This window comes from Ctenopharyngodon idella, chromosome 3 (genome assembly GCF_019924925.1).
Source record: "Ctenopharyngodon idella isolate HZGC_01 chromosome 3, HZGC01, whole genome shotgun sequence".
NCBI classification, from domain to species: domain Eukaryota; kingdom Metazoa; phylum Chordata; class Actinopteri; order Cypriniformes; family Xenocyprididae; genus Ctenopharyngodon; species Ctenopharyngodon idella.
The window spans coordinates 17,922,535-17,945,174 of NC_067222.1; the positions used below are offsets into that span (position 1 = coordinate 17,922,535).

At 36.9% G+C, this 22,640-nt stretch overlaps 2 protein-coding genes across 3 annotated transcripts; one reads left to right on the top strand and one right to left on the bottom strand.

Moving 5' to 3' along the window:
- Window positions 1-9: 9 nt before the first annotated feature.
- On the bottom strand, window positions 10-16,320 carry LOC127508134 (uncharacterized). Its single transcript, XM_051885810.1, has 20 exons — window positions 15,942-16,320; window positions 13,424-13,750; window positions 13,005-13,349; window positions 12,779-12,904; window positions 12,634-12,663; window positions 12,337-12,366; window positions 11,976-11,996; window positions 10,536-10,559; window positions 10,067-10,090; window positions 9,901-9,930; window positions 9,379-9,402; window positions 8,707-8,736; window positions 8,299-8,325; window positions 7,921-7,950; window positions 7,581-7,616; window positions 6,836-6,874; window positions 4,787-4,825; window positions 3,558-3,728; window positions 3,041-3,079; window positions 10-2,680 (listed from the first exon to the last, which is right to left on the bottom strand). Exons 1-20 carry the CDS (start codon window positions 15,985-15,987, stop codon window positions 2,616-2,618), a joined length of 1,503 nt encoding a protein of 500 aa, XP_051741770.1. The 5' UTR covers window positions 15,988-16,320; the 3' UTR covers window positions 10-2,615.
- A 1,720-nt stretch (window positions 16,321-18,040) lies between these two features.
- On the top strand, window positions 18,041-22,187 carry LOC127508191 (SLAM family member 5-like). 2 transcript variants are annotated; one of them, XM_051885934.1, is made up of 4 exons: window positions 18,041-18,235; window positions 18,611-18,951; window positions 20,561-20,857; window positions 20,950-22,187. In XM_051885934.1, exons 2-4 carry the CDS (start codon window positions 18,666-18,668, stop codon window positions 21,063-21,065), a joined length of 699 nt encoding a protein of 232 aa, XP_051741894.1. In that variant the 5' UTR covers window positions 18,041-18,235; window positions 18,611-18,665; the 3' UTR covers window positions 21,066-22,187. The 2 variants fall into 2 exon arrangements, with proteins under 2 accessions (XP_051741894.1, XP_051741892.1); XM_051885932.1 differs by having other exon boundaries at window positions 18,625-18,951.
- The last annotated feature ends 453 nt before the right edge of the window (window positions 22,188-22,640 follow it).

Consider the following 22,640-nt stretch of genomic DNA (forward strand, 5'->3'; position numbering starts at 1 on the left):
TATTGCAGCCACTTGCTAAAATCATTTATAGAAGGTTTTCGTCCAGGATATCCCTGTACTTGGCCGCATTCATCTTTCCCTCGATTGCAACCAGTCGTCCTGTCCCTGCAGCTGAAAAACACCCCCACAGCATGATGCTGCCACCACCATGCTTCACTGTTGGGACTGTATTGGACAGGTGATGAGCAGTGCCTGGTTTTCTCCACACATACCGCTTAGAATTAAGGCCAAAAAGTTCTATCTTGGTCTCATCAGACCAGAGAATCTTATTTCTCACCATCTTAGCAAACTCCATGCGGGCTTTCATGTGTCTTGCACTGAGGAGAGGCTTCCGTCGGGCCACTCTGCCATAAAGCCCCGACTGGTGGAGGGCTGCAGTGATGGTTGACTTTCTACAACTTTCTGCCATCTCCCGACTGCATCTCTGGAGCTCAGCCACAGTGATCTTTGGGTTCTTCTTTACCTCTCTCACCAAGGCTCTTCTCCACCGATAGCTCAGTTGGGCCGGACGGCCAGCTCTAGGAAGGGTTCTGGTCGTCCCAAACGTCTTCCATTTAAGGATTATGGAGGCCACTGTGCTCTTAGGAACCTTAAGTGCAGCAGAAATGTTTTTGTAACCTTGGCCAGATCTGTGCCTTGCCACAATTCTGTCTCTGAGCTCTTCAGGCATTTCCTTTGACCTCATGATTCTCATTTGCTCTGACATGCACTGTGAGCTGTAAGGTCTTATATAGACAGGTGTGTGGCTTTCCTAATCAAGTCCAATCAGTATAATCAAACACAGCTGGACTCAAATGAAGGTGTAGAACCATCTCAAGGATGATCAGAAGAAATGGACAGCACCTGAGTTAAATATATGAGTGTCACAGCAAAGGGTCTGAATACTTAGGACCATGTGATATTTCAGTTTTTCTTTTTTAATAAATCTGCAAAAATGTCAACAATTCTGTGTTTTTCTGTCAATATGGGGTGCTGTGTGTACATTAATGAGGAAAAAAAAATGAACTTAAATGATTTTAGCAAATGGCTGCAATATAACAAAGAGTGAAAAATTTAAGAGGGTCTGAATACTTTCCGTACCCACTGTATATTCTGGAACCTATGAACAATAAATTTGAAAATGGCATTGCTGTATAAGCACCTACATGATGAAAAAAGAATACATACAGTAATGGAGATTTTAATTATTTTATCAAAAAAAAAAAAAAAAAACAGCGTCAGATTAGTTTGACCCCTTTAGACATCTGAGGCTTTGGTAAAAAGTTTATTATACATGGAAATTTTTTATAGCAGAAGAAATCAATGTATAGTTGAACAACCCCAATGAGTTCTTAAGTTAAGATTAAGTTTATGTTGTTCCAAACCTGTGTGAGTTTCTTTCTTCCGAACACAAAAAAAGGATCTTTTGAAGAATGCTGGTAACCAGACAGTGAGAGCAGACATTGGGTCTCATTCACATGTACGTACAAATGTGTGCGTGAAATGTGCGTACGAACGATTTTAACAACTGAAACCACACATACACAAAAAACACTTTCTCTGTACGGCCTTATAATCGTGTTAAGACGTTATATTTCATCCTAACATGACTATAATTATATTGAAGTGTGTTGCATTAATTGTATTATACAATCTATATATAAAATAATATAATAAAATTATTAAATAATACAATTTCATTCAATCTGAAATACATTATATACAGTTAAAGAGTAAGAAAAGCTTCGTTATATCTTATTCTCTGAATAACACAGATAATGTCTAATGACAGCTCTGTAATCTGGGTCGGTATGAAAGCGGTTTATTGTGAGAACTGATCACTCATTGCTCGAGGATCAGGAGAGAGTGTGTCGCAAACAGTGGCAAGTTTGACACGGGTGACGAAAGGCTGTGCGCGGAAAGCCCTTACATGGACGTGTTTTATGCAAATGACTAACCTCGTGCACGCGACCGCTCATTTAGAACTCTCCAAATTCACTAAAATAAGAACGAGGTTCAGAACAGATTCATGTGCGTACACACGTGTGGTGAACTAGGCTGAGATTTTTCATGAGAAGTTCAGATATGAAATAAACTACGCAATTATATTAGTAAATGAGACCCATTGGCTTTCAGTGTAGGAAAAAAATTATACTATGGAAGTGAATGGCACCCAAAAATAAATTTAAGCCTCATTTTTTTTTTTTTTTTCCCTGTTCTATTGCTACTTGTTTTTACTTGACCAGAAAAAACACCTCCTTGCACTAGTGTTAATGATGTAAAACAGCACATAGAGAGATACTGCTGCGGTAAAACACTTCTTTAAAAATAAGTAATATTTCTGACAATCAAAATCAAAGCTGTGAGAGTCAAATTAGTATTATGTTAAGAGTAACACTTTAAAGGTGAGGTATGTAGTGAAACATTAATAAAATTATACATGCAGTGTTTCCATCAACACATTTCCCTGTTCATCTGAACCCAAAGAAGCTTTTCACACAAGACTTTAAGAGCTCAAACACACTGATTCATTTCTCACTTTCACTGGATGATTTCTAGAAGCTTCTAAAAGACTGAGCTGAAATGCTGATGATGTCACAGTGATTGACACTGGTGGGCGTGTCTTATCTCTTCTTCTACTGTTCATTCTCTCCATCCTTGTCTATTTGGCTGATAGAAGATGTTTCTTTTCCTGATGATTCTGGAAGGAAACAGAGAAAATCAAAATTAATAAGAGAGAAATCAAAATGAATGTCAATAATTTTCTCACAAATGAACATGACATTTATTATATTTCTGTACTCAGGGGTCGTTTACACGACATCATTTTCAACGGAAAACTTTGACCTAGAACATGCAAACTCATATGTAAAGTTTGCACTGATTTTTTGACACCATTTCTTTCAGTACAATCATTTTTTATTCAGTTATGTTCATCGACTATCTAGCAGCTTGTGTTCAGAGCATTTTTTGAATATAAGAGTGTAAAATGGTGTTTGACATCTGAATGAAGCTACATCACACACATCAGATCAGGATCTTGTTTTAAACAGAATCTCACCTTCTTTCAGCCCTTTCAGATCATTTTGAGGATCTGATCCTGTTTTAACAACAATCACAGAAGAATTAGACAATGAAATTTATTAGAAACGATGGTCACATGAAAACTACAAAGAAAAAAATAGAGGTCTAAAACAATAGTTCTTCTGCAAACTTTCCAGTGGTTTAGTGTTCGTACAAATGATCATTCTGTTTTATTTACGGGTCTGTCAGAAGACAGTCAGGTCCAGTCGGCAGGAGTCTCGGTCTTTAGTAAAAAGCCTTTGTCAAAAAACAAGTAGTGGACTGTAGGCAAACAGGATAGTAGGATTTAAAACCCACTTTCCACTCAACAGCACAGAAAGTTTGATTTCAGTGTGATCAGGTTAATGTGGACAAACAGGCTGTTTTCACCTAACAATTGTAACTATATTTTGTCACATTTCATCACTTTCTCAGTAGCACTAAGTGCTAAGCTTGAATATTATTGAATGAACAAACCCTTCTTACACTAAAAAAATTAAAAGACACCTACTCACCATGTGTGTGACCTCCAGCACGTTTAGTACTGGGGTTACGGATCACAAGGCTCCTCCTGCCCTGTCTGTCTATGACAGCCCGATCAGCACCGATCACTCGACTTATGGCAGTCTCTGCAACATAAATGCACCGTTCCCCTTCACCCTTCTCCATCTTTGTGACATCAGCACCTAGAAATGGAGAAATACAAAGAAAAAGACATTAGATCAAGTGTGTGTTTGCATGCGAATGTCAGGGATTGAAATGACCAGGAGATTCAGAGAGATTTACAGGAATATCCTGTCACGTGAGGATCTTGTTCTTCCTCCATGTTCTGTGTGAAGACAGAGACTTCATATGTGAACGTCTGTGCTGCCGCTTCGCACCTGGACTGTGATTATTTTTATCGAAATTGTTTGGATTACTCCATTCCTCACTGCTGATCTCTGAACTGGACTGTTGTCTCTAGCAATCTTTGCTGTCTGTGAGTTTGCCGTCGGGCTGCTGCGAGCTCTCTACACTGTTACGTCTCCACCGCGTTCGGCTCTTCAGATGGGTGAGTTACCGCTCTCTCAGTTGGTTGTGCTGTTCGTTTACTGCTTCTAATTTCTATTGTTTGTCATCATTGTCTACCCTATTAGTGTTATCCTTTTCTTGTTGCACATTGTAAAGCGTCCTTGAGCATTGGAAAGGCGCTATATAAAATGTATTATTATAAATTATCATGCAATATTTATTTTGTTTGACACATGTGTAACCTGGGTGTGCTCTTTGATACCAATCTTTCATTTGAAAGTCACGTTTCTAGCTTCTGTAAAACCGCATTCTTCCATCTTAAAAATATATCTAAACTACGACATATGCTCTCAATGAAAAATGCAGAACAGTTAGTTCATGCGTTCATGACCTCAAGGCTAGATTACTGTAACGCTCTACTGGGTGGTTGCCCTGCTCGCTTAATAAACAAACTCCAGCTGGTCCAAAACGCAGCAGCTAGAGTTCTTACTAGAACTTTCCTGTACGACCATATTAGCCCAGTTCTGTCAACACTGCATTGGCTCCCTATTAAACATCATATAGATTTTAAAATCTTGCTGCTTACTTACAAAGCACTAAATGGTTTAGCTCCCCAGTACCTGAGCGAGCTCCTAATGCATTATAGTCCGTTAACAAACCACTTTTTCATTCAACATTAATTGTCGCACAACAAAACACATTTTACACTTGTTGTTTCAGTTGTAATACTCACATATTTCTTGTTCAGAGATCTCCATTTCATCTGTCAAGACTGCACAGAGAAACAGAGAAATTAGATTATAGTGAATTAATAGATGATGTACAAACGACAGTGATATATACAGTGCTATGTAATGATATTAAAAAAAATGATTATAGGCCAATACTTAAGACTGCTCTTTCAACCCTAAAAAATGTAGCTTTTAATTTCTTAAACAACCATGTAGGAATACGTATCATGACCATATTCCAGGATGTCAAAAGAAGATACTGACCAAAAACGGCACCTCTTGATGGAAATAACATCACAACATTTATTTCCAACAAGAGGTGCATCAATGTTTGTTCAAGATCTTGTATTGACAATGCAAGAGGTGAGCACTCTGTAAAGTCTCCTCCAGCACATCCCGAAGACTGTCTCTGTCAGAGATTGAAACCACCACACAAAGATCACTGAAGTGATATTTATCAGTTTAAAATGTACATGAGTTTTGGTCTTCTAACACAGAAACTTCATATTATTGTCTCCATTTTGGTTTGCGGCATTAAAAAAAATGTTTATCTATAAAAAAGCTCAGGAAAACAGTCACAAATGCAGGTCAGCAACAGAACAGTGTAAAAGTTTTAGCTGGGTGATTATCACAAAACCATTAAAACACCACAGCGGTCAAGATTTTAAATATAAATATGTAATTTACTAATATAAACAAATATTATAATGACGACAACACTGTTCTCTACCCTGCACAAATTTAGCAATTTTACCATAGGAATGAATAATTTTAGTATTTTATTGCATTTTCTGTTGAAATTCTCATTTCTGCATCTTATGTATCATTACCGCAATTCATTTTATGTTAATTTATTAAATGTAAAAATAGTAGTTTGATTTTAAATTCACAAAAAGAATATACATTATGTTCTTTCAGGTTTGCCACATCATTTTGAAAAATATGTCAGGTTTCAATAAAATATATTAAAAAAAAAATAAGTTGTACTTTGCAATAGCCATTACGGTAATGAGAGAAATCAGTCAAAATCAAATAAAAATGTTTATTTTAAAATATGGATTTTCATACTTTCAAGTAACTTCACATGACTATTAATAATAATTTTTTTAAACCATGAAGATTGTGTGAAATGTTTTAGCTTTCTAAATGGTGCTGATTTTTTTCAGGCTGTTACGGTAATGAGAACAGCAAAAACATGTTTAATTCCAGTTATCTTTAATAAAAGTATTAAAAGTGAATTAAACGTTTGTCTATGTGATACGACACTAGCAATGACCCACACAGCTTTTCTTGCAGTGTTTTTTGTTGTTGTTTGCAGTCGCACATGTAATTAAAGGGTCTGGAGAGTAAAAGTTTCAGTTTTCTCTTTAACATTTTAAGTCAACAAAATATTTATAATATAAATTTACAAAAACATTTGTACTATATTTCTGCAAACTTATGGGTTTTAACCAAGCAACAAACCTCTTTTTCATTGAACATGTATTATTCTACAACTAGGGTTGAAACATCACTCAACTTCCATTGGAAGGAATTAAAATTGCTCGCTCTGCTCAGTTCCAGTGAACACACACCGTTAAAGGGATAGTTCACCCAAAAATGAAAATTCTGTCATCGTTTACTCACCCTCAGGTTGCTCCAAACCTGTATGAATTTCTTTGTTCTGTTGAACCAAAAGGAAGATATTTTGAATAAAGTTTGTAAATCGGACGTTTTGGGTCACCATTCACTTCTATAGTTTTTTTTTTTTTCCTATGGAAGTCAATGGTGGCCCAAAGTGGCTTTCTTCAAAATATCTTCCTTTGTTTTCAACAGAACAAAGAAATTCATACAGGTTTGTAATAACCTGAGGGTGAGTAAATGATGACAGAATTTTCATTTTTGGGTGAATTTATTGTGGCGCTGCTCAAACAGTAAAATGGTGCTGTCATCCTGTCTTGCGGTCTGGAGGGAAACATCCCAGGGTCTGGATGCAAACTGTGGTCCGTCATTTGAATATCAGTGGTTTAGTTTGTATGCATTGCACTTGCTGTTTCAGCTGTAATACTTACGTGTTTCTTGTTCAGAGGTTTCTGCTTCACCCATCAAAGCTGCTCATAAAAACAGACAAATTTGATTAAACACTGAGACGATACAGTGTGATTCTTCCTGTGCTTCTAATAAACACTTCATCATCTGCATCATCTTTTATATGTCATGTGTAAAATCTATCATTAATGTGAATTAACAATAAACAGTATCAGCGGCTGTTTGACCCAACCTGTTTTATTTAGCTCAACTATTGTTTAAAATTTACTATATTGCTTGCTTAAAATGAAATTAACATTTATTATTAATGTTTAAAAAAATGAACATTTATCAATAAGATTAATAAATAAAAGTTAAATAATACACATTTCTTAAATTGCTTATTAATAAATGTTAACCTTTTGATTATTATCGTTGCCTCTAGCAATTATGTGTCTGATGTTTAATTTCCAACCTATTTTGGGTTCATTTTAAGTCAGCCATATAGCAAACAATAGTTGAGTTAAATAAAACTGAACAGCATTTAAAACATTTAACCCAACCGCTGAGTCCAAACAGCCCAGTCACTGGGTTTGTCCATATTTGACCCAACGTTTTTAACCCAGCATTTTTCAGAGAGTAGTAAAAAGTGGAGAGACGTGCTTCAAACAGACGTGTACTTTATTGTCTGAAGGATGCGTGCAGCAAACCATCTCCTGAATGACATGTAATGCAGGCGTTCATCGATAGGGAACTCGTTTTACTCTTGCTGTCAGTTGTAATACTTACACAGCTGCTCTGGTTGTTCAGGTTTCTTGTCTTCACCTGTCACAGCAGCACATAGAAACAGAGAAACGAGGAGATTATGAGTGAATGAACAGATGAAGAATCTGAGAAGATACTGTGTGATTCTTCATGAGCTTCTAATAAACACTTCATCATTTGCATGAGTTTATATTAATGATCAGTAACGATTACAGTATGTGTGAACATTAGTTAAATCCATCACTAGCACGAATTATTAAATAACAATACTTTTCACAGCAATTCATTTAAATATTTTTCACATTAGTTCAGGAAAGTTTCACACCTGTGGCGTCTTAATGTTAAACTCTACTTTGATACTTACACATTTTCTTTACTTTTTCAGCGATCTCGGCTTCATGACGCAGCAGAACGTAGAAACAGAAATGAGAAGATTATTAGTGAATGAACAGTTGAACATGTCAGTAACACTGAGTGATTCATCATGAGCTTCTAACAATCACATCATGACTTTATATTAATGATCTGTAACAATTACAGTAACGTTGCATGTGATTTAGTCATGAGTATTTAATTAATGTCATGCAGCTCAATACTGGACAATCATACACATCTCTCACAAGCAGAACATGGGGTGAAAAATTATAAATATTGACTATGAAAAATCATTCGACATTTGAACTATTCTGCTGTAGCGCAATCAAGCTTATTTTTCTTTCACTGCATCAGTTTTAATACTTACACAGTCGTTCTGAGATCTTCTCTTCATCTGTCCCAGCAGCACACAGACAGAGAAATGAGAAGATTATAGTGAGTGATCAGATGAACATGACAGAAACACTGACACACAGTGCAGATAACACTCAAAATAAGTCAAGACTATGATTTTAGGCCAACCGACACTACATTTCTGCAGTTCTGTGAGCTTCAATAGCACAAACACAGATCTTAATTATTTATTTTAAATCAGCATTTTAGCAACCAGTGACAATTACTGTAATGTTGTATATGATGTAGTCGTCAGTATATTAAAATCATGCAGCTCAATACTGGATAATCACAGAACTTGTGGTAAAAATTATAAATATTGACTCTATTTTATAAAATCTACTGTAGCACAATACAGCTCTGTTTCAGCTGGAATACTTACGCAGTTGCTCTAGTTGTTTAGAGATCTCCGCTTCATGTCAGCAGCACATCGAAACAAAAATGAATGAACATGTCAGAAACACTGAGAAGATACTGTGTGATTCTTCATGAGCTTCTAATAATCACTTCATCATCTACATGAGTTTATATTAATGATCAGTAACGATTACAGAAATGTTGTGTGTGTGAACCTTAAAGCATAATGTGAACTAATAATCAATACTTTCCACAGCATTTTGTTTTGAAATTAGTTCAGAGATGATGTGTCACAGGAATTATTGACTATGAAAAATTATTATTCATTTAAACTGTCACATCTGCCTCTATAATCCATCTCATCCTGGACTGCATTTCCCATAACCCATTGCCCAGACTCATTGTGCCTGATTCCCTTCAGGTGTTTCTCTGCCTATACAAGTCCTGTCCTGTCTTGTTTGTGTTCACACTGCATTTCTGAGCTCTCGCTATGATTCCCTGCATAATGTTTTTGATCTTCTGCCTGGTTTCCTAGATTTCAATGTTTGCCTGTGTTTTGGGCTCTTGCTTCCATTATTTGCCCTGTGGTTTTGACCACATTTGGAATACGATTGTGGATTACCCTTAGCTGCATTTCCTCAGCACTCGTCTCAGAGCAGTTTGTAAAATAAACTGTTGTATCAGCTGTGAAACTTACACATTTCTTTTTTACAGTCCCCGGCTTCATGTCACAGCAGCACATAGAAACAGAAATAAGGAGATTATTAGTGAGCGATCAGATGATTCTTCATGAGCTTCTAATAATCACTTCATAATCTGCATGACTTTTTATTAATGATCAGTAACAATTACAGTAATGTTGTGTGTGTCAACAATAGTTAATTCCATAATTAATGTGTAATTAATGTAAACACTACAAATGACTAATGCTCGACCCCTAATAACACAAACAGACATAAACTCTTAATGATCTTAATGAAGCTGTTGTAACAATAACAACAGTAACAATTACTGTAATGTTGTATATATTTTATGTGATTCAGTTATCAGTATATTAATATCATGCAGCTCAATACTAGACAATCACACACTTCATTAATTACTGTACAGGCAGAAAATATGGTTTAAAAATAAGAAATATTGCCTATGAAAACTATCTTGTACATTTAAACTGTACTGTAGCACAATAAAGCTCACTTTTATCAGCTGTAATACTTACACATTTTCTTTAGTTTTTCAGAGATCTTTGCTTCATGTCGCAGCAGCACAAAGAAATAGAAATGAGATTATAAGTGAATGAACAGATGAATATATTATATATACAGAATTAACAGCTTATATATTTAAAATCTAACATAGCACAATAAAGCTCATACAATACTTACTTTTTTCTTTTTCACAGCCCTCCGCTTCATGTCACAGCAGCACATAGAAACAGAAATGAGGAGATTGAGTGAACGAACAGATGAAGAAACACTAAGAAGATACTGTATGATAATCTGCATGACTTTATCTTAATGGTCTGTAACACTTACAGTCATGTTGTGTGTGTTAAAGTCACCATGAAATCAAAACTGACCATTTTTAAGCAATATTGCAGTGTATATTTTATATCTGCAGTCAAATGCTCCGTACAAACATAATCCTCTTACGTGATCATTATATGAATTATTCACTTGTTCCTTTTTTTATATTTTTTAATTTTGTTTTATATATTCCAAACTACTGTTCAAAATGTGTAATGCACTAGACACACAGACATGCAAAAAAAAAAAAAAAAATGGTTTTCATAGTACATTTATGAACTATTGTTTCACAATAAAACTCTTTTGCTGCACCAGTTTTAACACTTACCCAGTTCTTTTTCATTGATCTCGGCTTCATGTTAGAGCAGCACATAGAAACAGAAATGAGGAGATTATGAATGAACAGATGAAAAACTGAGAAGATACTGTGTGATTCTTCATGAGCTTCTAACAATCGCTTCATCATCTGAATGACTTTATATTAATGATCAGTGAAAATTAGGCTACACTAATTTTGTATGCGTGACCATCAGTTAAGTCCATCAACGTGATTTAACAAAATTTAAAGCCAAGTCAGAGCCAGCAGGAATGTCCACAAAGTCACAAAGTGGAACCAGGGAGGCTCAGGCAGGTCTGGAGTCCTGGCAGAAAACCAGGGCGGGACTGGAGGGACAAACCAGGGGGGCTCCGGCCAGTGTGGAGTCCTAGCTGAGGGCCAGGGCGGTGCCGGAGGGAAAAACCAGGCAGGCTCCAGCAGGTCTAGAGTCCTGGCTGAGGGTCAGGGCGGTGCTGGGTGTTTGGGCGGAGCTGGCAGGGCAAGCAGCAAGGACAGTACCGGCTTAGCAGGCAGCATGGGCAGAGCCGGCAGGGCAGACATCAAGGGTGGAGCCTGCTCGACAGGCATCAAGGGCAGAGCCTGCTTGACAGGCCTCAAGGGCGGCGCTGGCAGAGCAAGGAGCTTGGGCGGTGCCAGGGCTTTGCAGCAACGGGCTCTGGGATGGCCTCCGGGCCTAAAGCGGCATGTGGGAAGGCCTCTGAGCCTACAGTGGGCTCTGGGACAGCCTCTGGGGCAGGCTCTGGGACGGCCTCCAGGCCATGAGGGATGGAGGAAGACTTCTTTCTCCTCTTCCTCCGTTTGTGAGGGCGAGGCGGTGGCATTGAGCTTACCTCCCCTAGATGCATCGCAGCGTCTTCGGCCGCCTCTGGGGGTGCTGCAACGTCTTCGGCCGTCTCAGCGAAGGCCTGAGTCTATTCACGTCATGCCTGCCATGCCAGAGTTTCTTCTATCAGGCCTGCAGAACCTTTTGACGTCAGACCTGCCAAGCCAGAGACTGTTCACATCATGCTTGCCAAGCCTGAGCTTCTTTACATGATGCTTACCAAGACTGAGCTTCTTCACATCATGGCCGCCACGTCAGAGCCCTCTGCCAAGATCCCTCTGTCCCTCCCCCAAGACTGCCTCCGCTCCACCACCCTCCTGAACTTTTGAGGTTGGGTTTTGGTTCGTTTGGGTTTATGTTTATGTTTGCTGTCACAGTCATGTTTCCCGTGTTGTCATGTGATCCCCTTGTCATCATGTGATCATTTATTGTGCTTCCCTTGTTTGTGTCATGGTGTGTTTGTGTTCACAGGTTTATCTTGTTGAGTCATTAGTCTTCTGTTCTTCAAGGTTGCCTCCAGTGGACTGTTGTTACAGTCATGTTTTTATATTAAACTTTACTTTTAAACAATAACAGTTTTCTCTTGCTGTATCAATTTTAATACTTACACAATTGTTTAGAGAGCTTCGCTTCATGTCACAGCAGCACATAGAAACAGAAAAGAGGAGATTAGAAATGAGTGATCAGGTGAACATGACAGAAATTGCAGGTTTATATCTTAGAATGTCAAAGATGAGATTTTAAACTTACAATTTTGAGAAAAAAAAAAAGTATTTTTTTCCTCAGAATTTGATTGGATTTATATCTCATAATTCTGAGAAGATATAAACTCACAATTGCAAGGAAAAAGTCAGATTTGTGAGTTTTTAATCGGGCAATTCTGACTTTATAATCATATTATGTTTTTAAACTATGCTGTAGCACAATTAAGCTAAATGTTCCTTCTGTTGTATCAGCTGTAATACTTACACAATTGCTCTAGTTGTTTGGAGATCTTCGCTTCATGTCACAGCAGCACATAAAAAACAGAAATGAGATTATATGTGAGTTTGTAGTAAATTCAGCATTTAAAACAAAGCAATTCAGTCGTGAGTAAATTAATGTCATGCAGTTCAGTACTGGATAATCACACACTTCATTACTGCACTAAATCAAACACAAGCAGAACTTGTGGAGAAAATGATAAATATTGACTATGACAAATCGTTTTATACATTTAAAATCCACTGTAGCACAATACAGCTCTGTATCAGCTGGAATACTTACGCAGTTGCTCTAGTTGTTTAGAGAACTTCGCTTCATGTCAGCAGCACATCGAAACAAAAATGAATGAACATGTCAGAAACACTGAGAAAATACTGTGCGATTCTTAGTGATTCTTCATCATCTGCATGACTTTTGTATGACTTACATATAAGTTTTTTGTCTTCAGAATCACTGGGTCGACAATAAATCCCAACACCAGCAGCTGCAGCGGCAGCCACCAGCAGCAGAACAACACATATCCCTGCTACAGCGCCTGGAGAAATACCTGGTACTGTAATGATACAGACAAACCTGAATTATCTAACTGATTATCTAAAGTATTAGTAGACGCTAGTGTTTTATTGTTGCACTGAAGGAATACATCAACTCACCAGAGACAGTAACAGTGAATCTTTTGAATAAAATCCTTCTGTCACTGATGATCTTTAGTCTAAATTCTCCAGCATGTTCAGTTTCAATGTCACTGATGGTCAGAGATCCAGTCCTGCTGTCCATCTTCAGTCTGTCTCTGAATCTCCCATCGTCACCATCATAGTATGAGGTCCGATTGTTATCTGTATCACCTTTAGCGATGAGATATCCTTCAGCTCCAAATCTCCAAAGTATCAGATCATGTTTCTGTAGGTCAGTATCAGTGTGTAGGGTCTCAGAGTTTCCCTTTGTGGCTAACAATGCCTTTATTTCATCTTTATTTTCAACAGACTTGAGTGGAGATTCTGCAAAAATAATATCTCAATCTCATAACCGTTGGTTATTTCAGCTTGCATATTCTCAGATTTAATTTACTCACCTTTCACAATAACTTTGAATGTCTTGGATTTGGTCCCTACACTGCTGATACTCTCTACTTTATATTCTCCAGAGTGTTTGATTCTGATATTCCAGATGGTGAGAAATCCAGTTTGATCCAGATTAATTCTGCCACTAAACATCATCATCAACTTCACATCACTATATTCAACTTTTCCAGTTGCTCTGTTGATTGTTGCTATGCTATTATCATTAACTTTCCACTCTGTTAGACCATCTTTCTGCGTTTCAATAAAATCAGTCTGTAGAGTAAGAGATTCTCCCTCGATCACCGTCTTCACTTCATCTGGATCAACATCAAACACACCTGCAGAACAAACGGAAACATGTAACATTTATTCATTCACCATATGCTTTACCTTTTACCAAAAATAAACAATTGCCAGAAAAAAAAATGTTAAAGGGATAGTTCACCCAAAAGTGAAAATTCTCTCATCATTTACTTAACTTTTATGTTGTTCCAAACCTGTATGAGCTTGTTCTGTTGATCACAGAAGAAGATATTTTGAAGAATACTGGTAACCAAACGTTGGCCACAGTCAATGGCCAACGTTTGGTTACCAGCATTCTTCAAATTATCTTCTTTTAATTCAACGGAATAAATTTTATAATTTTCTGTCTTGTTTTGAAAGGAATTTAATACTTGTATTCAGAAAGAATGTGTTAAATTCATAAAGTGATAGTAAAGACTTATATTGTCAGAAAATATTTTTATTTTGAATAGATTTTGTTCTTTTAAACTTTATTCATCTTTGAATCCTAAAAAAAAGTAACAGGTTCCAATAAAATATTAAGCAGCACAACTGTTTCTGAAATTGATAATAAATCATCATATTAGAATAATTTCTGAAGGATTATGTGAAACTGAAGACTGGAGTAATGATGCTAAAAATTCAGATTTTCACCACAGAAATAACTTATATTTTAAAATACATTAAAATAGAAAACAGTTATTTTAAGTTGTAATAATATTTCACAATATTACTTTTATCAAATAATGCAGGCTTGATGAGCATAAGAGACTTCTTTTAAAAATATTACAAACAGTAATGTGTCCAATAGCATATAAATGTAGAGTAATGTATAGCATGTGTCCACATGTCTCACTAACAAGAAACTTAGATCTAACCAGTACAACAGGTTGAGCGCTGCAATAGAAGTTTGATAATGTTCGTTTGAACTATGGTTTCGGGAAACACAGAATCGCTGAGCTATGTTTGAACTTTGGGAAACACATCCCTGTTTGTATAGTAGAGAGAGGAGCTCTGTTTGTTAACCAGGAAAACTTGCTTAATTCAGCTAATTTGGCAATCACTGATTCTAATTTCCCAGATCAATAACTCATGAGCTAAACGTTTAAAAATCAATCATAGCAGACAACGAGCTACAACCTAATTTTCCTGAAATGGGATCCATGATAGCACATAAATCTCTGAGATGTCTATTTGATGTGCGTGTTTACATCTGGAAGACAGAGTGTTTGCTCATCTGCAATACGTCTATAGGACGTTTCCTATCAGATGTTTGTAAACAGCAGATTCTTTCCAGATGAAGTGATTTTTAATAGACAGATATACAAGTGCAAAACCCGAAAAAAATAGTCAACTTTAATGTTACACACTGTAGTGTCACCAAATTCAGTTTACACATCAATGGTCTCCTATTGGTTTTTGCATATTTTTATTAGTTTTTATTATGAAAAATATTCAATATATTCACTGTTATGCAGTGTAATGCCATCAAATCCAGTCCACACAGCATCGCTGTCCAGCTGGTTATACTACAAAACTTAATTTGAAAAAAATAAAAGGTGTTTTTGCATTATTTTTATTTAGAATTTGTAATTTATTTAATTTTTAAATGCAATCAGTTACTTCACTGTAACACACTGTAAGTGTTGTACATCAGGATGTGTGGACTGAATTTGGTGAATGTGTTACAGTTATGTTATTAAATATTTTTCATAATAAAAACTAATACAAAATATGTTCAAACTAAATGATGTAGTATAATAAGTAGGAGACCTCATGTGTAAGCTGGATTTAGTGGCACTTGACTATTTTTTTAGTAACGTTTTTCGGGATTTGGACTTTGCAGACGGTTCCTCGGGACTTGTCTCTCAGTCGCTCGTGCATTGCAGAGGAAGGCTCGTTATGAAATTAGATTGCAGCTCATTGTCTGCGATTAAAAAGTGGTGTTATTTGTGTAGTAACAACGTTTAACTCACGCGTTATTGATCCGGGAAATTCGAATCTGTGAATCTGTTGCCAACTTTACTAAACTAGTTTCCTTTAAAGCAGAACATCGGAGGATAGTTCCTTTAAAATTCTCCTGTATGTTTTAAAGGAATGAGTCGAGCACATCATCGATCATGTAGGTAATGCGTACTTCAAATGCAAAGGCTTGTCATGTACCACTACTAAGTGCATTAGAAGACAGCACACCTGACAGGGACAAAGTGAAACCGAAAGCATTAAAATCAGAATTCAAACACTTACCCTCTATGACGAAGAAACACACAAACATAGAAAACGCGTTCTTCATGTTGTTGTGAAGCTGAGTTAAATAAGGACGATTGTGTCTGTGTTGAAGAAGCGTCTCGCTGTCTACTTGGACGTGTTTTGAGTCTTTGAGATTTCTGGACCGCGCCCATCGCCGAAATCCCGTATTGCGCCTGCGCAATCGTTCCGTTAACTGGGCCGCCTTAAATGTTAGTTTGGGGAAGAGCTGGGAATGTTCTGTATGCGCGAGTCCGATATTATTGATGCGGCACGGCAGAGTCGATCGCGGCCACTCCAGTCAACGCTTGTGTTTACACCAGCTGCAGCGCGGCACGTTTCAGAAGCGTCGCCGCGCGCTTCACTAAAGATAGGCGCCAAGACTGAGACTGAGTAAATACAAGCCTGATTTACTCTAATGTTTACAAATAAAAAATGTAAACATATGGCTTTAAAGTACATCTAAAATACTAGGAGTCAGAGTCTGGCAGAAACACTGATGTGTTTTATTGAAGTTGATCAGAAGCTGATTAGCATAAAAAGTAGTGTTACTTCATGAAATGTTAAACTATTTAGTTAATTTTTAAAGCTATGTTTAGAGAAAATGCACACCGTTTAGTTAAATGCGTTTTTTTCTACTCCAAAAACAGAAAGTCTCTTATCTTATTACGCTCAAAGACAAAAGGAAAATTGTGTTACATAGATTTGTATACAACTGTACATATTTGACCCAATTTGCCTATAACAGTTGACAGATTTTTCTGCATTTTCAGAATTAATATATAATGAAAATATTGAAATTTAAAGTGTGTTTCATGAAAATAAAAAAAGTTCAACAGATTCATTTAATTCCTACTTTTTGTATTCTTTCTCTATGTGAGATGTTCACACAATTCTGGAATGGGTCATATATTTGTTCTTTAAGTTGTGTTTGTTTTGTTTTGTACTTTCTTTCTGTATATTAGTGTGCTTGTTTCATTTGTCTGTATTACTTTTCTTGCTCAAATTTGTTCTTTAGTTTGTATTTGGTTTGTTTTGCTTGTGTGTTTTTTTTTTTTGTTTTTTTTTTCACGTTGCTTAACCTAGTTTCAGTTCATCTTTGGTTTATCTGTATTTCTTTTGCTTTGTTTAAATTTGCTGTTTAGTCTGCATTTCTTTTGCTTGTATTTGAAAGTGGTGTGAACATCCATCTCCATTTGATATTAGTTTTTGAACCTCATCGCAGATGTTTTGTTTTTTATTTTCTGGTTTAATACCAAACTATCTACATTTGGTCTGTTGTTGTTATTATTATTATCAGTACTATTTTTGTTTTGTTTATTTGGAGACTATCTCGTCTTTTGTTGCAGGAGCGAGGCTTCAGACAGGCCCTCGTGTGTGGTGATGGGACTCTGTCACATAGTGCAGTGTGTGTGTGTGTGTGTGTGTGTGTGTGTGTGTGTTGTGGTCAGATTGTGATATAGGAGCCTATAGCGCTCATTAAACTAGCTGACCTCCACTAGCAAGCCTCGTCTCCTCTTCATGTTTTCTAATGTCTTCCGTTTGTATATTCTAACTCAGTACAGTCTTTTAATGTTTTGAAGATTAATGCTTGATTGTCAAAATAATAAAGCTTTTGTACTTTTGGTATCTACGTCTCTGTCCTTCCTTTCGACACCACGCTCCTGTGTGCCCTTTGAATGTGGTTAATTCATAAGTATTAATATTTCCCTGGTTAACAGGGTGGCATAGTCAGCTATATTTAGTGTTCTCTTTACGATCATTTCCCCACTACATATAGTTAAGGTACTACATGTAACAAAATTTCTCTAGTAAATACTATATTGTTTTTGAACCATACTATGGTAAGGTTACCACAGTAACTTGAATGAATTTGTTGTGGTAATTTTATAGATGTTGTGGTAAATCTACTATAGTAATAGTAATAATATAATAATAATAATAATAATAATAGTAATAATATACTCCAATGTATTTTTTCATGTGTACACTCTTCAGTTGTTCTCATATCTTATATAGCATGTGTTTTGTCATTTCCTATTACAACTCTAAAAAGGGAAACGACACCAATAAAAGTCATGCTTTGAGGTTTCATGGGTTTAACTCGACACAAACAAAAGGCGGTGCGCTCATGGGAGTTTATTCTGACTTCATACAACTTTTGTTCTCATTTAATTACAAAAATTGTGGGATCTGAAGAGTTTTCAGGAGATTCATGACTGGAAACGTCAGCGAACTTTTGAGGAAAATGCTTCTCCTGTTTGCTTTGCTCTGTTGTTCGTGGAATCCCGTTGGTAAGCATCTATATTGTGGCTTCAGATTTTTTCAGATCTCCTCTAAGCAACATACTCTTTTATTAGCTAAAAACATATCAGTTATATAGATGCCTTTGTAAATGTCTTTTGTTGTCATTATTATCTAATTAAAAAAAAAAAAAATGTTGTGGCAGAGTCAGTATTTACACCTAACACCTGACCTAAACATGGTAATAGATATTGCAAGGAAAAATTGTGATTTGTATCCTTGTGGGAACACATTTGATTCTATATAGACAACTTTCATCTTTATTAAATCTACTTTTGTAGACATTTAATCCGTGTTTGTGTTTAATTTAAAGTTAGTAGTGGTTAGTGCTCTCTTTTCTCAGGTATTTTTCATTTGTCTATAAGTTTTTGTTTTGCAGGAGTGTTTGGTGATATAGACGCAGTGAAGTCAGTGTCAGTGATGGAGGGAGATTCAGTCCTTCTAAAGCCTGGTGTTGCTGAACTACCGAGAAATAAGATACTGTGGAGGTTTGGAGATCAACGTGCTCTCATAGCTCTCATAGATGCCGGTCAGATCTCATTATTTGATGGTCCTGATGGGATTTTCACAGACAGACTGAAGCTGGATCATCAGACTGGATCTCTGACCATCAACAACAGCAGAACCTCAGACTCTGGACCTTATGAAGTAAACGCCAAGGGAGGGGCAGGAGACCAAGTCAGGGAATTTAATCTTACCGTCTATTGTGAGTAACTGGTCAATTTCAAACTCTTTTACTGATACAAAATCACAATATTGAAATATTTGTTCATTTTTATAGCATTGGTCTCAGGATGTTCACCCACTGTACTTGTTAGTATATATAACAATTTCTAGAACTGAAACATCTGTCAGATGTTTCAGTTCAAGAAACTTAATTCTCCTCACGCTCATGCTGAGTCATATGCATACATGGGTTTTCAATTTTCGCCTGAATGGAATGAATTTCTGCCTTTTTAATTTTCTGAAAAATCTACTTTTTAAAACGTTTTAACTTTTTTAAACCTCTCCAGGAGTAATGCAGAGGACACTACTAACCACTGTTATCTGAGGAGTTAGAAAACCCCAGACAGCACCACCTGCTGGAAAAATATTTACGTTTGTCAGTTTTAACTTCTGAATAATTTTGGCCTTTTTTAGATTCTTTAGAACAGACAAGCTGTGTCCCAATTCAAAGGCTGCATCCTTCATAGGCCACAAACATTGAACCGAGCGATTAAATGGGACGGTCTAGCCTATGGAGGACTGTTCTTGTGGCCTAGCAAATGTGACAGCTGCCATTGATGAGCGGCAGTAACGTTTGTACTGGACTGTTTTAAAATTTATATTCAACTGCCTAAAATCAAAACAGGGTTCAAAGCCTCTCACCTTAGTCTATTTATGTAATGTACACAAATCATATCTTGGTAAAATACATTATTTGAGTAAGTAGAACCTAATATTTAAATGTAAAAGTCCCAGACAGCAACATAGTGTCAGCCTAGATCCAGCCCACATCCGGATTCCACATGTACTGGATGTGGGCTGGATCTGGGCCAACACTATTGAGTCAAATCAAGTCAATTCACCTTTATTTATATAGCGCTTTTTACAATGCAGATTGTGTCAAAGCAGCTTTACATTGATAACTGGTTTATAATTTTGGCTGCACAGCAGCTCTTAAAGAAAATGCTGTCAATGTAGGCTGATGCAAAGCACTGTTGAATATCAAATGTCAAATGTCCCCAACTAAGCAAGCCAAAGGCGACAGCAGCAAGGAACCCAAAATCCAACAGATGACATCAGGTGGCAAATAGGTGTTAAAATGGAGAAAAAAACCCTTGGGAGAAACCAGGCTTAGTCGGGGGGCTAGTTCTCCTCTGGCCAACAGTGCTTTGTTACGATTCAGGCAGCTAACATAAGCCTGATAGGATTGCAACATTCAAAGTATTTATTGTAGTTCAATCCAGTTCATTGACACCGACACACTGCTGTCTAGGGTGTAATCTGGAAATTTCTCTCAAAAAAAATCCTGTCTTCATTGGCGCGCAATGAATTCTGAGATAGGCCACTAAGGATCCATCTGTTGTATCCTTCATTACCAGTGAAATGCATTTGAAGGAGCCTTCAAACAGGAACAGACTTCATTGTGCCACAGTGACGCAATTGGCCTTCAAATGTGGCCTTTGAAGGACGCAGCCTCTGAATTGGGACGCAGCTAGAAGTGTCAAATGAAACCCAGTGGTTTGAGTCATTTTTTAAATTAGTGTTTAGCCTGTATTTTACAAATACATTGGTGTATTAGCCAAAATTGATTATGTCTGTTTATTCTCCAGCCCGTCTGCCTGTTCCTGCCATCACCAGAGACTCCTCACAGTGTTCATCATCATCATCATCATCATCAAACTGTTCCCTGGTGTGTTCAGCTGTGAATGTGAACCATGTGGCTCTCTCCTGGTACAAAGGAAACAGTTTATTGTCCAGCATCAGTGTGTCTGATCTCAGAAGCAGCATCTCTTTACATCTGGAGGTGGAAAATCAGGATAAAAACACCTACAGCTGTGTGCTGAACAATCCCATCAGCAACCAGACCAAACATCTGGACATCAATCAACTCTGTCAACCATGTCCAGGTATGTCAGTGTTGATATTAGTGTTACTACTATACTACTTTAGTATAAATTCCAGTATAAAAAAAATCTGAAGTCCTCATTTTTTCCTTTAGAAATCTACAGTTGTGGTTTTACTGAACCTGTGACCCGATTGGTCATCACTGCTCTGGTGGGTGTGGCTGCTGTTGCTTTTGTGGTTTATGACATCAGATCCAGAGATGCAAAGTAGCAGAGGAGAGAACAGACCTCGATGATAAATCATACTGTAAAATCTGAAGAATAACGTTTCTATTTCATTTCATACATATGCTTCATAATCAACATATTTTAGTCACATTATTCAAGCATTTAATAATTTAATAGCATTTTAGAAATGCTTCAGCTTCATTTAACAATTGCTTACGTTTTTATTAGAAAAACACATATTTAAAATACATATTAGAAAAGACCAAACATTTTAAGAGGCACATTTCTGGGTAAAGCACATGGGTCTGTGCCTCCATAGATCCCTTCCAATGCCTCGAGCCCCAGGATGGCCAAAGCGTTCCCTTCCTTGCAGTCAGAGGAGGAGCAGAACTGGTACCTCCAACAGTCTTATTTGCTTCTTTTTTTCATGCTGCAACCCTCCGCTTTGTGACACTTGCACAGCAAAATCCCCAGAGTTAAATCAACTCTGCTCAGAGAACATATGGTCCCTCTCTACACAGAGTTAAAATAACACTGAAGCAAAGTTAAAGTTAATGAGATAATATACTTTTTGTGGAGTTGTTTATTCAGATCTTGAGATATTTAACGTCTTTTATCTTCAGTTGATTACATTTAAGGCTGTGGCTGGAAGTCATTTGTAGTTATTGTGTTTCTCTTCAGTGATTCTGCTTGTTAACAGCAGGTGTTCATCACTAATGCTCAATCATAACTTAATTAATCACTTAAGTATCTCATTAGCTTTAACTCTGCTTCAGTGTTACTTTAACACTATATAGAGAGGGACCATATGTAATCTGAGCAGAGTTGATTTAACTCTGGGGATTTTGCTGTGTGCAATGTTCCCCCCACTTATTTCTGGTTTCATTGGACGATTTTAAAAGGATTTTAAAGGACTTGGAGACAGAAACATCGAGCTGAAGTTGTTTTGACTAGTTATGTATTGATATTCTTTTTCATTGAATATTTTATCGATTTAATTTGCTTGTGTGTGTGTGTATGTATGTATGTATGTATGGATGTTATCTGTTAGTTGTTAAACCCACATGAGCTGTGTTACTGTCAATCTTGGCCAGGACACTCTTGTAAAAGAGATTTTTTATCTCAATGTGCTTTTCCTGGTAAAATAAAGGTTATAATAATAGTGTTTGCGTGTTTCTCGACAATTACAAATAAGCCACAATAAGCTCACGGAGAGAACTTGTCAGTTATTTTGATGGATGACGCAGAGGAAACTCTAACCAATAAGAGGACATTTGTACATGAAAACACCCTCAGACTGCTGTGGTCTGAAAATATTGTCACATATAGACCCTCAATATATGGCCAGTGTAAGTATTCAGTATTCAAGGGCCCAGATGGGCCAAGCTCTCTTTATTTGGAGTCGAATACGGTGTTTGTGACTTATGTAGGGCATGACTCACGTAGGCCACCACAACATCTCTGCCATTGTTGTGGCTTTTCATGATGTCGTGATCCATGATGTTTTCATGATGTTTCATGATCCATATGGATAAAGGAAGTGAAAATTCTGGGAATCTCAAAACTGGTGCAGAAGACAGCTTGTCTTTGAGAAAATCCATGACTGCCTGCCATTCAC

What these genes read in the sequence shown, in the direction of transcription:
- LOC127508134 (XM_051885810.1), bottom strand. Translation starts at nt 15,987, where the DNA reads ATGAAGAACGCGTTTTCTATGTTTGTGTGTTTCTTCGTCATAGAGG. An exon ending in GTGTTTCTTCGTCATAGAGG is followed by an intron (nt 13,751 to 15,941) that starts GTAAGTGTTTGA and finishes TTTGTTCTGCAG; the next exon opens with GTGTGTTTGATGTTGATCCA. An exon ending in TGAAAAAGTAAAGAAAATGT is followed by an intron (nt 7,617 to 7,920) that starts GTAAGTATCAAA and finishes CTGCTGTGACAG; the next exon opens with GTGAAGACAAGAAACCTGAA.
- LOC127508191 (XM_051885932.1), top strand. Translation starts at nt 18,157, where the DNA reads ATGACTGGAAACGTCAGCGAACTTTTGAGGAAAATGCTTCTCCTGTTT. An exon ending in TTGTTCGTGGAATCCCGTTG is followed by an intron (nt 18,236 to 18,624) that starts GTAAGCATCTAT and finishes TTTGTTTTGCAG; the next exon opens with GAGTGTTTGGTGATATAGAC. An exon ending in ACTCTGTCAACCATGTCCAG is followed by an intron (nt 20,858 to 20,949) that starts GTATGTCAGTGT and finishes TTTTTCCTTTAG; the next exon opens with AAATCTACAGTTGTGGTTTT.